At 47.6% G+C, this 14945-nt stretch overlaps 1 protein-coding gene across 1 annotated transcript in view; it reads right to left on the minus strand.

The window, feature by feature from the left end:
• The window catches only part of ninj2 (ninjurin 2), a 127749-nt gene extending 116035 nt beyond the window's left edge, over positions 1-11714 (minus strand). Inside the window, exon 1 of the mRNA XM_071331840.1 lies at positions 11444-11714. Within this exon, the coding sequence (XP_071187941.1) occupies positions 11444-11479 (36 nt within the window). The 5' untranslated portion in view covers positions 11480-11714. The remainder of the gene's footprint in view (positions 1-11443) is intronic.
• Between the last annotated feature and the right edge of the window lie 3231 nt (positions 11715-14945).

Genomic DNA, 14945 nt, shown 5'->3' on the forward strand with positions numbered 1-14945 from the left:
TGAACTCGACCTATGCTGAACTCGGCCTATGCTGAACTCGACCTATCCTGAACTCGACCTATCCTGAACTCGACCTATCCTGAACTCGACCTATCCTGAACTCGACCTATCCTGAACTCAACCTATCCTGAACTCAACCTATGCTGAACTCAACCTATACTGAACTCAACCTATACTGAACTCAACCTATACTGAACTCAACCTATCCTGAACTCAACCTATCCTGAACTCAACCTATACTGAACTCAACCTATCCTGAACTCAACCTATCCCGAACTCAACCTATCCTGAACTCAACCTATGCTGAACTCAACCTATACTGAACTCAACCTATACTGAACTCAACCTATGCTGAACTCAACCTATACTGAACTCAACCTATACTGAACTCAACCTATACTGAACTCAACCTATCCTGAACTCAACCTATCCTGAACTCAACCTATACTGAACTCAACCTATACTGAACTCAACCTATACTGAACTCAACCTATCCTGAACTCAACCTATACTGAACTCAACCTATCCTGAACTCAACCTATACTGAACTCAACCTATACTGAACTCAACCTATCCTGAACTCAACCTATACTGAACTCAACCTATCCTGAACTCAACCTATACTGAACTCAACCTATACTGAACTCAACCTACACTGAACTCAACCTATACTGAACTCAACCTATCCTGAACTCAACCTATACTGAACTCAACCATCAATACAATCAGCCAATCTCTTCTGACAGTTGGTGTCTTCTCTTATGTTGTCATGGGGAGACACCAAGTCAACCAACACAATTAGTTAGCTACCCTCAACCTAAACTCAACTAAACCATACAGGAGATATCAACTCAGGCTCAACCCCTGCAGTCTCCTGACAGGTGACAGGATCGTATGACTGGAAGCCGCATATAACGTTAGATTATGTACTCAACCTGTTCAGGAACCAACTGAAGAATTACCTCAGGATCAAAGGTCAAAGTTGGCTTACAGTAATACTCCGTCAGAGTGAAGAACACAACTTTACTGTCTGTTCAAAAGAAGTGACCTCAGGGTGACCTTAAAGTCTCCAACTGTTTTAAAACATCTCCTTGTGGACTAATGGTAAATCCCTAAAGGCCCCTCCTGGAATGTCCTGGCCAACAGAATTACACAAGATGACACAGCACATACTGTAATTTACACTAAACTGTGATTCTCCCGGGTCATCACACAGACGGTAATAAGCAGAGGATAATCAGGTTCAGACTTGACACGGTCTCTCAGAATGACATGACACTAGGCTGGTGGTGGTGAGATGTTCTGGCCTTTCATCGAATTATAACAGAGTGGTGCTAGCAAATGATCCTGGGCCTGTATTCACGAAGCATCTCAGAGTGGTTCTAGCCCAGGATGGAGCAACGAGAGGGTCTCTGGTTCTAGTCCAGGATGGAGCAACGAGAGGGTCTCTGGTTCTAGTCCAGGATAGAGCAACGAGAGGGTCTCTGGTTCTAGTCCAGGATGGAGCAACGAGAGGGTCTCTGGTTCTAGTCCAGGATGGAGCAACGAGAGGGTCTCTGGTTCTAGTCCAGGATGGAGCAACGAGAGGGTCTCTGGTTCTAGTCCAGGATGGAGCAACGAGAGGGTCTCTGGTTCTAGTCCAGGATGGAGCAACGAGAGGGTCTCTGGTTCTCGTCCAGGATGGAGCAACGAGAGGGTCTCTGGTTCTAGTCCAGGATGGAACAACGAGAGGGTCTCTGGTTCTAGTCCAGGATGGAGCAACGAGAGGGTCTCTGGTTCTAGTCCAGGATGGAGCAACGAGAGGGTCTCTGGTTCTAGTCCAGGATAGAGCAACGAGAGGGTCTCTGGTTCTAGTCCAGGATGGAGCAACGAGAGGGTCTCTGGTTCTAGTCCAGGATGGAGCAACGAGAGGGTCTCTGGTTCTAGTCCAGGATGGAGCAACGAGAGGGTCTCTGGTTCTAGTCCAGGATGGAACAACGAGAGGGTCTCTGGTTCTAGTCCAGGATGGAGCAACGAGAGGGTCTCTGGTTCTAGTCCAGGATAGAGCAACGAGAGGGTCTCTGGTTCTAGTCCAGGATGGAGCAACGAGAGGGTCTCTGGTTCTAGTCCAGGATGGAGCAACGAGAGGGTCTCTGGTTCTCGTCCAGGATGGAGCAACGAGAGGGTCTCTGGTTCTAGTCCAGGATGGAACAACGAGAGGGTCTCTGGTTCTAGTCCAGGATGGAGCAACGAGAGGGTCTCTGGTTCTAGTCCAGGATGGAGCAACGAGAGGGTCTCTGGTTCTCGTCCAGGATGGAACAACGAGAGGGTCTCTGGTTCTAGTCCAGGATGGAGCAACGAGAGGGTCTCTGGTTCTAGTCCAGGATGGAGCAACGAGAGGGTCTCTGGTTCTAGTCCAGGATGGAGCAACGAGAGGGTCTCTGGTTCTCGTCCAGGATGGAACAACGAGAGGGTCTCTGGTTCTAGTCCAGGATGGAGCAACGAGAGGGTCTCTGGTTCTAGTCCAGGATGGAGCAACGAGAGGGTCTCTGGTTCTAGTCCAGGATGGAGCAACGAGAGGGTCTCTGGTTCTAGTCCAGGAAGGAGCAACGAGAGGGTCTCTGGTTCTAGTCCAGGATGGAGCAACGAGAGGGTCTCTGGTTCTAGTCCAGGATGGAGCAACGAGAGGGTATCTGGTTCTAGTCCAGGATGGAGCAACGAGAGGGTCTCTGGTTCTAGTTCAGGATGGAGCAACGAGAGGGTCTCTGGTTCTAGTCCAGGAAGGAGCAACGAGAGGGTCTCTGGTTCTAGTCCAGGATGGAGCAACGAGAGGGTCTCTGGTTCTAGTCCAGGATGGAGCAACGAGAGGGTCTCTGGTTCTAGTCCAGGATGGAGCAACGAGAGGGTCTCTGGTTCTAGTCCAGGATGGAGCAACGAGAGGGTCTCTGGTTCTAGTCCAGGATGGAGCAACGAGAGGGTCTTTGGTTCTATTCCAGGATGGAGCAACCAGAGGGTCTCTGGTTCTAGTCCAGGATAGAGCAACGAGAGGGTCTCTGGTTCTAGTCCAGGATAGAGCAATGAGAGGGTCTCTGGTTCTAGTCCAGGATGGAGCAACGAGAGGGTCTCTGGTTCTAGTCCAGGATGGAGCAACGAGAGGGTCTCTGGTTCTAGTCCAGGATGGAGCAACGAGAGGGTCTCTGGTTCTAGTCCAGGATAGAGCAACGAGAGGGTCTCTGGTTCTAGTCCAGGATGGAGCAACGAGAGGGTCTCTGGTTCTAGTCCAGGATGGAGCAACGAGAGGGTCTCTGGTTCTAGTCCAGGATGGAGCAACGAGAGGGTCTCTGGTTCTAGTCCAGGAAGGAGCAACGAGAGAGTCTCTGGTTCTAGTCCAGGATGGAGCAACGAGAGGGTCTCTGGTTCTAGTCCAGGATGGAGCAACGAGAGGGTCTCTGGTTCTAGTCCAGGATAGAGCAACGAGAGGCTCTGGTTCTAGTCCAGGATGGAGCAACGAGAGGGTCTCTGGTTCTAGTCCAGGATGGAGCAACGAGAGGGTCTCTGGTTCTAGTCCAGGATAGAGCAACGAGAGGCTCTGGTTCTAGTCCAGGATGGAGCAACGAGAGGGTCTCTGGTTCTAGTCCAGGATGGAGCAACGAGAGGGTCTCTGGTTCTAGTCCAGGATGGAGCAACGAGAGGGTCTCTGGTTCTAGTCCAGGATAGAGCACGAGAGGGTCTCTGGTTCTAGTCCAGGATGGAGCAACGAGAGGGTCTCTGGTTCTAGTCCAGGATGGAGCAACGAGAGGGTCTCTGGTTCTAGTCCAGGATGGAGCAACGAGAGGGTCTCTGGTTCTAGTCCAGGATGGAGCAACGAGAGGGTCTCTGGTTCTAGTCCAGGATGGAGCAACGAGAGGGTCTCTGGTTCTAGTCCAGGATAGAGCACGAGAGGGTCTCTGGTTCTAGTCCAGGATGGAGCAACGAGAGGGTCTCTGGTTCTAGTCCAGGATGGAGCAACGAGAGGGTCTCTGGTTCTAGTCCAGGATAGAGCAACGAGACGGTCTCTGGTTCTAGTCCAGGATGGAGCAACGAGAGGGTCTCTGGTTCTAGTCCAGGATGGAGCAACGAGAGGGTCTCTGGTTCTAGTCCAGGATGGAGCAACGAGAGGGTCTCTGGTTCTAGTCCAGGATGGAGCAACGAGAGGGTCTCTGGTTCTAGTCCAGGATAGAGCAACGAGACGGTCCCTGCTTCACCCTCCACACTGCACCATAGACAGCTTCACTCCTCCTCACCCTCCACATTGCACCATAGACAGCTTCACTCCTGCTTCACCCTCCACACTGCACCATAGACAGCTTCACTCCTCCTCACCCTCCACATTGCACCATAGACAGCTTCACTCCTGCTTCACCCTCCACACTGCACCATAGACAGCTTCACTCCTCCTCAGCCTCTACACTGCACCATAGACAGCTTCACTCCTGCTTCACCCTCCACATTGCACCATAGACAGCTTCACTCCTGCTTCACCCTCTACACTGCACCATAGACAGCTTCACTCCTCCTCACCCTCCACATTGCACCATAGACAGCTTCACTCCTGCTTCACCCTCCACACTGCACCATAGACAGCTTCACTCCTCCTCAGCCTCTACACTGCACCATAGACAGCTTCACTCCTGCTTCACCCTCCACACTGCACCATAGACAGCTTCACTCCTTCACTCTCCACACTGCACCATAGACAGCTTCACTCCTGCTTCACCCTCCACACTGCATCATAGACAGCTTCACTCCTGCTTCACTCTCCACACTGCACCATAGACAGCTTCACTCCTCAAAGATTAACCAGGATCACCACTCTCCATTCTGCTATCATAGCTAGGCTAGGCAAGGCTAACAGCTAATCATAGCTAGGGGTCAGAAAGGGCTAACAGCTAATCATAGCTAGGGGTCAGAAAGGGCTAACAGCTAATCATAGCTAGGGGTCAGAAAGGGCTAACAGCTAATCATAGCTAGGGGTCAGAAAGGGCTAACAGCTAATCATAGCTAGGGGTCAGAAAGGGCTAACAGCTAATCATAGCTAGGGGTCAGAAAGGGCTAACAACTAATCATAGCTAGGGGTCAGAAAGGGCTAACAGCTAATCATAGCTAGGGGTCAGAAAGGGCTAACAACTAATCATAGCTAGGGGTCAGAAAGGGCTAACAGCTAATCATAGCTAGGGGTCAGAAAGGGCTAACGGCTAATTGTTGCTTACTACGCTGGTACCGGTCAGATCGCGGTCATCAAGTGATTTGACGAGCTTCAACAAGCCCTTGGACTATCATGACAAATAATGTCCCAAATAGCACCTCATCTCCCACAGGGCTCTGGTAAAAAGTAGTGCACTATACAGGGAATAGGGCTCTGGTCAAAAGTAGTGCACTATTATGGAATAGGGTTCTGGTCTAAAGTAGTGCACTATATTGGGAATAGGGCTCTAAAGTAGTGCACTATATAGAGAATAGGGCTCTGGTCTAAAGTAGTGCACTATATAGGGAATAGGGCTCTAAAGTAGTGCACTATATAGGGAATAGGGCTCTGGTCTAAAGTAGTGCACTATATAGGGAATAGGGCTCTGGTCTAAAGTAGTGCACTATATAGGGAATAGGGCTCTGGTCTAAAGTAGTGCACTATATAGGGAATAGGGCTCTGGTCTAAAGTAGTGCACTATATAGGGAATAGGGCCCTGGTCTAAAGTAGTGCACTATAATAGGGAATAGGGTGTCATTAGAGATGCAGGCCAATGTAAAACCAATAATGTCTCCACCAACCAAACCACCATGAAAAGCAGACGGAGGCAGAGTGTTAAGAAAAGACAGAACGACAGAAGACACTGTTGTTGAGATAAATCCCTCTGGAATCTGTCCCCTGCAGAGGAACTCAGCAGATAACACAGGAAGAACAGCTGCATTGTGGGGTGAGAGAGACGTGTACATTAGCAGGAAATCGAGAATTACATTACTGTACTATAGCTCACACACACACAGACACACACACACACACACACACACACACACACACACACACACACACACACACACACACACACACACACACACACACACACACACACACACACACACACACACACACACACACACACACACACACACACACACACACACACATTCAACCACACACACACACACAGACAGAGGCACAGACTCACACAGGGAGAGAGAGATAGACGTGTATATTAGATATTAATTATTAGATATTTTTATTTATTTAACCTTTATTTAACTAGAACAAATTCCTATTTAAGGTGACGGCCTACACCGGCCAAACCCGGACGACTCTGGGCCAATTGTGCGCCAGCCCTATGGGACTCCCAATCACGGCCGGTTGTGATACAGCCTGGAATCTAACCAGGGTGTCTGTAGTGACGCCTTTAGCACTGAGATGCAGTGCCTTAGACCGCTGCACCCCTTGGGATGTCGAAATATGAAGGCAGGATATAGATAATTACTGTACACTGTACTGTAGCTCCCACTTGGAGAGAAAGAAAACAATACTATACAGACTGAAACTCCTTTACAAAAGCTCTTTCATTGTCTCACGTACACTTGAGTTAACACACCCTCCTCTTGAGTTCTGTCCCGCCTGGCTCAGTCAGCCACGGACTAAATCTGCACCCTGTAGTTACATAAAGATTACTGACGCTACCCTGCACCTCAGAGACTGCTGCCCTATGTACATAAAGCCATTAAACACTGGTCACTTTAATCATGTTTACACACTGTTTTACCCACTTATATATATAGGCTGTATTCTAGTCAAGAGCACAGAGAGAGAGGCAGAAGGAGAGGGAGAGGGCGGGGGAGAGGGAGAGGGGGAGAGAAATAGAGATTAAACTCCTCAAGATGTAGAAAGAGAGAAAAAAAAGACAGAGAAAGAAATAGAAGCAGAGGATAGAAGAGAGAGAAAAGGATAAAGAACTCCCCCCCTCTCCCTCTCCCTCTTCCCTGCCCTCTCCCTCTCCCTCCCCTCCTCTCCCTCTTCCCTGCCCTCTCCCTCTCCCTCCCCTCCTCTCCCTCCCCTCCTCTCCCTCTCCCTCTTCCCTGCCCTCTCCCTCTCCCTCCCTCTCCCCCGGCCTCTCCCTCTCCCCCCCCTCCTCTCCCTCTCCCTCTCCCCCTCCCTCTCTCCCTCCCTCTCCCCCGGCCTCTCCCTCTCCCCCTACCCCCCGCCCTCTCCCTCTCCCCCTCTCCCCCGCCCTCTCCCTCTCCCCCACCCTTTCCCTGTCCCTCTCCCCCCTCTCCCCCTCTCCCTCTCCCTCTCCTGGAGGAATGCTGTGATAATTCCCGAAGCCCCGTCCCAGTGGATTGTTAATGTTCTGTTGATCCAGAGGTACATTAAAGCCCCTGCAGCCCTGTCTTAGCAGCCAGGTCCTAATGGATATTTGATGGATGTCATGAGCCTCACTACCTCTGAGTCGAGAGATACAGAGAGAGGAAAGAGCCTCACTACCTCTGAGTAGAGAGAGACAGAGAGAGGGATGAGCCTCACTACCTTAGAGTAGAGAGAGACAAAGAGAGGGATGAGCCTCACTACCTTAGAGTAGAGAGAGACAGAGAGAGTGATGAGCCTCACTACCTTAGAGTAGAGAGAGACAGAGAGAGGGATGAGCCTCACTACCTTAGAGTAGAGAGAGACAGAGAGAGGGATGAGCCTCACTACCTCTGAGTAGAGAGAGACAGAGAGAGGGATGAGCCTCACTACCTTAGAGTAGAGAGATACAGAGAGAGGAAAGAGCCTCACTACCTTAGAGTAGAGAGAGACAGAGAGAGGGATGAGCCTCACTACCTTAGAGTAGAGAGAGACAGAGAGGGAAGGAAGGAGACACGCTCTGATCTCTCTCTCCCAAATACCTGGAACATACCACACCACTGTGTCACAGCAATGAACAAATGAACAAGAGAAGAGAAAGAGAGAGAGAGAGAGAGAGAGAGAGAGAGAGAGAGAGAGAGAGAGAGAGAGAGAGAGAGAGAGAGAGAGAGAGAGAGAGAGAGAGAGAGAGAGAGAGAGAGAGAGAGAGAGAGAGAGAGAGAGAAAGAGAGAGAGAGAGACAGAGAGAGAGAAAGAGACAGAGAGCGAGGGAGAGACAGAGAGAGAGAGAGAGAGAGACAGACAGACAGAGAGCGAGACAGAGAGCGAGGGAGAGAGAAAGAGAGAGAGAGAGAGACAGAGAGCGAGGGAGAGACAGAGAGAGAGAGAGAGAGACAGAGCGAGGGAGAGACAGAGAGAGAGTGAGGGAGAGACAGAGAGAGTGAGAGAGACAGAGAGCGAGGGAGAGAGAGAGAGAGAGAGAGAGAGAGAGAGAGACAGAGAGAGACCCGGAAAACCTGAGTCTACGCCTTCACTATGGTGAATCACTAAAACAATACAGAAATACACTACGGAAAAAGAAGGAACAGCACGTCAGAAATCAGCTCAATGTAATTGAAGAATCCATAGACTCTAACCAATTCTGGGAAAATTGGAAAACACTAAACAAACAACAACACGAAGAATTATCTATCCAAAATGGAGATGTATGGGTAAACCACTTCTCCAATCTTTTTGGCTCTATAACAAAGAATAAAGAGCAAAAACATATACATGATCAAATACAAATCCTAGAATCAACCATTAAAGACTACCAGAACCCACTGGATTCTCCAATTACCTTGAATGAGTTACAGGACAAAATAAAAACCCTCCAACCCAAAAAGGCCTGTGGTGTTGATGGTATCCTTAATGAAATGATCAAATATACAGACAACAAATTCCAATTGGCTATATTAAAACTCTTTAACATCGTCCTTAGCTCTGGCATCTTCCCCAATATTTGGAACCAAGGACTGATCACCCCAATCCACAAAAGTGGAGACAAATTTGACCCCAATAACTACCGTGGAATATGCGTCAACAGTAACCTTGGGAAAATACTCTGCATTATCATTAACAGCAGACTCGTACATTTCCTCAATGAAAACAATGTACTGAGCAAATGTCAAATTGGCTTTTTACCAAATTACCGTACAACAGACCATGTATTCACCCTACACACCCTAATTGACAACCAAACAAACCAAAACAAAGGCAAAGTCTTCTCATGCTTTGTTGATTTCAAAAAAGCCTTCGACTCAATTTGGCATGAGGGTCTGCTATACAAATTGATGGAAAGTGGTGTTGGGGGTAAAACATACGACATCATAAAATCCATGTACACAAACAACAAGTGTGCGGTTAAAATTGGCAAAAAACACACACATTTCTTCACACAGGGTCGTGGGGTGAGACAGGGATGCAGCTTAAGCCCCACCCTCTTCAACATATATATCAACGAATTGGCGCGGGCACTAGAACAGTCTGCAGCACCCGGTCTCACCCTACTAGAATCCGAAGTCAAATGTCTACTGTTTGCTGATGATCTGGTGCTTCTGTCACCAACCAAGGAGGGCCTACAGCAGCACCTAGATCTTCTGCACAGATTCTGTCAGACCTGGGCCCTGACAGTAAATCTCAGTAAGACCAAAATAATGGTGTTCCAAAAAAGGTCCAGTCGCCAGGACCACAAATTCCATCTAGACACCGTTGCCCTAGAGCACACAAAAAACTATACATACCTCGGCCTAAACATCAGCACCACAGGTAGCTTCCACAGAGCTGTGAACGATCTGAGAGACAAGGCAAGAAGGGCATTCTATGCCATCAAAAGGAACATAAATTTCAACATACCAATTAGGATCTGGCTAAAAATACTTGAATCAGTCATAGAGCCCATTGCCCTTTATGGTTGTGAGGTCTGGGGTCCGCTCACCAACCAAGATTTCACAAAATGGGACAAACACCAAATTGAGACTCTGCATGCAGAATTCTGCAAAAATATCCTCCGTGTACAACGTAGAACACCAAATAATGCATGCAGAGCAGAATTAGGCCGATACCCACTAATTATCAAAATCCAGAAAAGAGCCGTTAAATTCTACAACCACCTAAAAGGAAGCGATTCCCAAACCTTCCATAACAAAGCCATCACCTACAGAGAGATGAACCTGGAGAAGAGTCCCCTAAGCAAGCTGGTCCTAGGGCTCTGTTCACAAACACAAACACACCCCACAGAGCCCCAGGACAACAGCACAATTAGACCCAACCAAATCATGAGAAAACAAAAAGATAATTACTTGACACATTGGAAAGAATTAACAAAAAAACAGAGCAAACTAGAATGCTATTTGGCCCTAAACAGAGAGTATACAGTGGCAGAATACCTGACCACTGTGACTGACCCAAACTTAAGGAAAGCTTTGACTATGTACAGACTCAGTGAGCATAGCCTTGCTATTGAGAAAGGCCGCCGTAGGCAGACATGGCTCTCAAGAGAAGACAGGCTATGTGCTCACTGCCCACAAAATGAGGTGGAAACTGAGCTGCACTTCCTAACCTCCTGCCCAATGTATGACCATTATAGAGAGACATATTTCCCTCAGATTACACAGATCCACAAAGAATTCGAAAACAAATCCAATTTTGATAAACTCCCATATCTACTGGGTGAAATTCCACAGTGTGCCATCACAGCAGCAAGATTTGTGACCTGTTGCCACAAGAAAAGGGCAACCAGTGAAGAACAAACACCATTGTAAATACAACCCATATTTATGTTTATTTATTTTAACTTGTGTGCTTTAACCATTTGTACATTGTTACAACACTGTATATATATAATATGACATTTGTCATGTCTTTATTGTTTTGAAACTTCTGTATGTGTAATGTTTACTGTTAATTTTTATTGTTTATTTCACTTTTGTATATTATCTACCTCACTTGCTTTGGCAATGTTAACACATGTTTCCCATGCCAATAAAGCCCCTTGAATTGAATTGAATTGAATTGAGAGAGAAAGAGACAGAGAGCGAGGGAGAGACAGAGAGAGAGAGAGAGAGAGAGAGAGACAGACAGACAGAGAGCGAGACAGAGAGCGAGGGAGAGAGAGAGAGACAGAGAGCGAGGGAGAGACAGAGAGAGAGAGAGAGAGACAGAGCGAGGGAGAGACAGAGAGAGAGTGAGGGAGAGACAGAGAGAGTGAGAGAGTCAGAGAGCGAGGGATAGAGAGAGAGAGAGAGAGACAGAGTGAGGGAGAGACAGAGAGAGTGAGGGAGAGACAGAGAGAGTGAGAGAGACAGAGAGCGAGGGAGAGACAGAGAGCGTGAGGGAGAGACAGAGAGAGAGAGAGAGAGACAGAGCGAGGGAGAGACAGAGAGAGTGAGGGAGAGACAGAGAGAGTGAGAGAGACAGAGAGCGAGGGAGAGACAGAGAGAGTGAGGGAGAGACAGAGAGTGAGGGAGAGACAGAGAGAGCGAGAGAGAGTATACAGAGGACAGAGAGGTCCTCTGAACTGACCACCATCACATCATTATCAGGCCAGTGAGGTTTAGTACTAACCTGCCGTTCTGCGCGTCCTCTTGTTGTTGACATCATGGAAGTCAGGACAGCTACCAGATCTTTAAGGGCCCTGTGCTTGTGGCAAAGAAATCGACCAGTTTAAGCTCTTTTATCCCTATTTTCCTATCTTTCTCCGTCTGTGTACCTTCCCTGTGCCTTCCCTGTGTCTTCCCTGTGTCTTCCCTGTGTCTTCCCTGTGTCTCCCCTGATGGCCAAGCAAAAACTGTGCCTTGTGTGGAACTTGAACTAAAAACGCTGAAAAGCTGGCAGAGCCTTTTTAAGAAATGCAGGGCACCAGGCAGGGCAAGGACAGGCAGACAAACAAGTGTGTTATTCAGTTTTTTTTTAGTCAATCCCCCCCCCCCTCACAACAGCACTGGGAGTGGAATGCAACTGGCAACTGAAAAGGCAACAAAACCCCTGTCTCTTGCAGCCAAATGATGAACCAGTCAATAAAACCCTAGTGGGTCTCTAAACCAGAGGGGAACCAGTCAATAAAACCCTAGTGGGTCTCTAAACCAGAGTAACAAACCCCTGTCTCTTTCAGACAAATGGGGAACCAGTCAATAAAACCCTAGTGGGTCTCTAAACCAGAGGGGAACCAGTCAATAAAACCCTAGTGGGTCTCTAAACCAGAGGGGAACCAGTCAATAAAACCCTAGTGGGTCTCTAAACCAGAGTAACAAACCCCTGTCTCTTTCAGCCAAATGATGAACCAGTCAATAAAACCCTAGTGGGTCTCTAAACCAGAGGGGAACCAGTCAATAAAACCCTAGTGGGTCTCTAAACCAGAGTAACAAACCCCTGTCTCTTTCAGACAAATGGGGAACCAGTCAATAAAACCCTAGTGGGTCTCTAAACCAGAGTAACAAACCCCTGTCTCTTTCAGCCAAATGATGAACCAGTCAATAAAACCCTAGTGGGTCTCTAAACCAGAGGGGAACCAGTCAATACGACCCTAGTGGGTCTCTAAACCAGAGGGGAACCAGTCAATAAAACCCTAGTGGGTCTCTAAACCAGAGGGGAACCAGTCAATAAAACCCTAGTGGGTCTCTAAACCAGAGTATAGTAGATACATTATCTCTCTTCCCGCCCAGTCAATATTATTAGGTTGTTGAACCTCTATGGTCTCCCAGTGTTCATTCAACAAACCATCCTAGTGTGGTTTCATGCCGTATTTGCGTCTATTTGGTCAACAAATACAGATCTGCTATTTCTGTGTTTAGTCTACTGAACCCTGCTACGTTAGACAGAAGACCCACTGTTGTATGTAAACAACTAAGGCCACAAACCCAGAATGGAGATTCCTATTGAGATCTAACCACAGAAGAATCTCAGAATCTCTCCAATCTTACTCTTACAGAACAATCAGCTAACTGAAGGCAATGCTGGTATGTGGTCTATATAGGGTCATGGGTTGGTTAAGGTTAAATAGCTCCCTGTTCTCAGAAGGGATTTATGTTCAAAACGTACATACAACATATACAAAACATCAACAACAAACAGAGCTTTCAGACACAGGATCTGGAATGCTTTCTCACAATTCTTCTCCCTTTACATTCTAGGAATTCAGAGTTTTTGGAAATGAACTTTTTGAAACTTAAAATCATGAAAATAATGAGTTGTTGGTCAGCTGGACCTTTGCCATCAGTTATCCTGAGGGATCATACAGTAGTCGGGTCACGGTAAGGTCAGCATCGTCTGGTTCTAGTATGAGAGATGCTGATAATAGTCAATGATGAATTGATGCATTTCAAAGTTAAATTTCTCCAACCCCATCCCTCTGTTTTATACCAAACAAAGTGGCAGGGCGGCTGCTTTGTTGTTTTTCAATGAAGGAGTGGGCCTTTAACCAGTCAGGTCACAGTCAGGTCATAGTCAGGTCATAGACAGGTCATAGTCAGGTCATAGTCAGGTCATAGACAGGTTATAGACAGGTTATAGTCAGGTCATAGTCAGGTCACAGTCAGGTCATAGTCAGGTTATAGACAGGTTATAGACAGGTCATAGACAGGTTATAGTCAGGTCATAGTCAGGTCATAGACAGGTCACAGTCAGGTCATAGTCAGGTTATAGACAGGTTATAGACAGGTCATAGACAGGTTATAGTCAGGTCATAGAGGGGTCATATTCAGGTCATAGACAGGTCATAGACAGGTTATAGTTAGGTCACAGTCAGGTCATAGTCATGTCACAGTCAGGGCATAGACAGTTCACAGTCAGGTCATAGTTAGGTCACAGTCAGGTCAGGTCATAGTCAGGTTAGTCAGGTCATAGGGTTATAGTCAGGTCATGGACAGGTTATAGTCAGGTCATAGACAGGTCATAGTCAGGTCATAGACAGGTCATAGACAGGTTATAGTCAGGTCAGTCAGGTCATAGACAGGTCATAATCAGGTCATAGACAGGTTATAGTCAGGTCATGGACAGGTTATAGTCAGGTCATAGACAGGTCATAATCAGGTCATAGACAGGTTATAGTCAGGTCAGGGTCAGAGGCGTTGATAATTGTAGATGATAAATCTGTGTGTTCTAGCCACCTGTTGGAACAGTCACAGGGCTGCCAAAGAGACAATGGCACCCTATGGCCTGCATAGTGCACTACTTTTGACCAAGGCCCACAGTGCACTATGTAAGAAATAGCACGCTATCTGGGACGTAGGGAGACTAACTTTGTTTGAGTTGCCCTGTCAGCCCGAGGGAACATCCGGATGTCAACTATGATCGAACAGCGCTAGCCGCAGGGTCACGGTAGAGGGGCGCCAATCTCGTCCTCGCCTCTGCAATCCTCAAACTGATTATTACCTAAAAAAAAAAATACAAACTTCACTAAAGTACACATTTGAAGGTAATTTTTGTTCGTTTGTTCCTCTTTTCAATACATAAACACACAGAAGCTCATCCTGAGCCCCTAAGTTATGCAGAAACTAAAAGATACTAGTTTCTTTCATACTCAGCAAAAAAAGGGAAACCAACCAGTCAGCTATAATTATCAGCACTGAGACAGAGACAGAAAAGAGTCCCCACAACACAGTGGATTATAATATCTCCCTGGAGGTGGAACGTTCCAGTAGTTCTGGAAGGCAGAAGGCAGAGAGGGAACGGGGAGGGCTTCCAGTTGACAGTCAGAACGGGGAGGGCTTCCAGTTGACAGTCAGAACGGGGAGGGCTTCCAGTTGACAGGCAGAACGGGGAGGGCTTCCAGTTGACAGTCAGAACGGGGAGGGCTTCCAGTTGACAGTCAGAACGGGGAGGGCTTCCAGTTGACAGTCAGAACGGGGAGGGCTTCCAGTTGACAGTCAGAACGGGGAGGGCTTCCAGTTGACAGTCAGAACGGGGAGGGCTTCCAGTTGACAGTCAGAACGGGGAGGGCTTCCAGTTGACAGTAAGGCTTTTCAATAATCAGAGGCCACAACCAGCCCAGGTATGTTAACTTCTTGGAACTATAGGGGGTGCTGTTCCGCATTAGCATATTTGGGTCTCCAAATTAAACTGCCTCGTG

This window comes from Salvelinus alpinus, chromosome 11, assembly GCF_045679555.1.
Source record: "Salvelinus alpinus chromosome 11, SLU_Salpinus.1, whole genome shotgun sequence".
NCBI classification, from domain to species: Eukaryota; Metazoa; Chordata; class Actinopteri; order Salmoniformes; family Salmonidae; genus Salvelinus; species Salvelinus alpinus.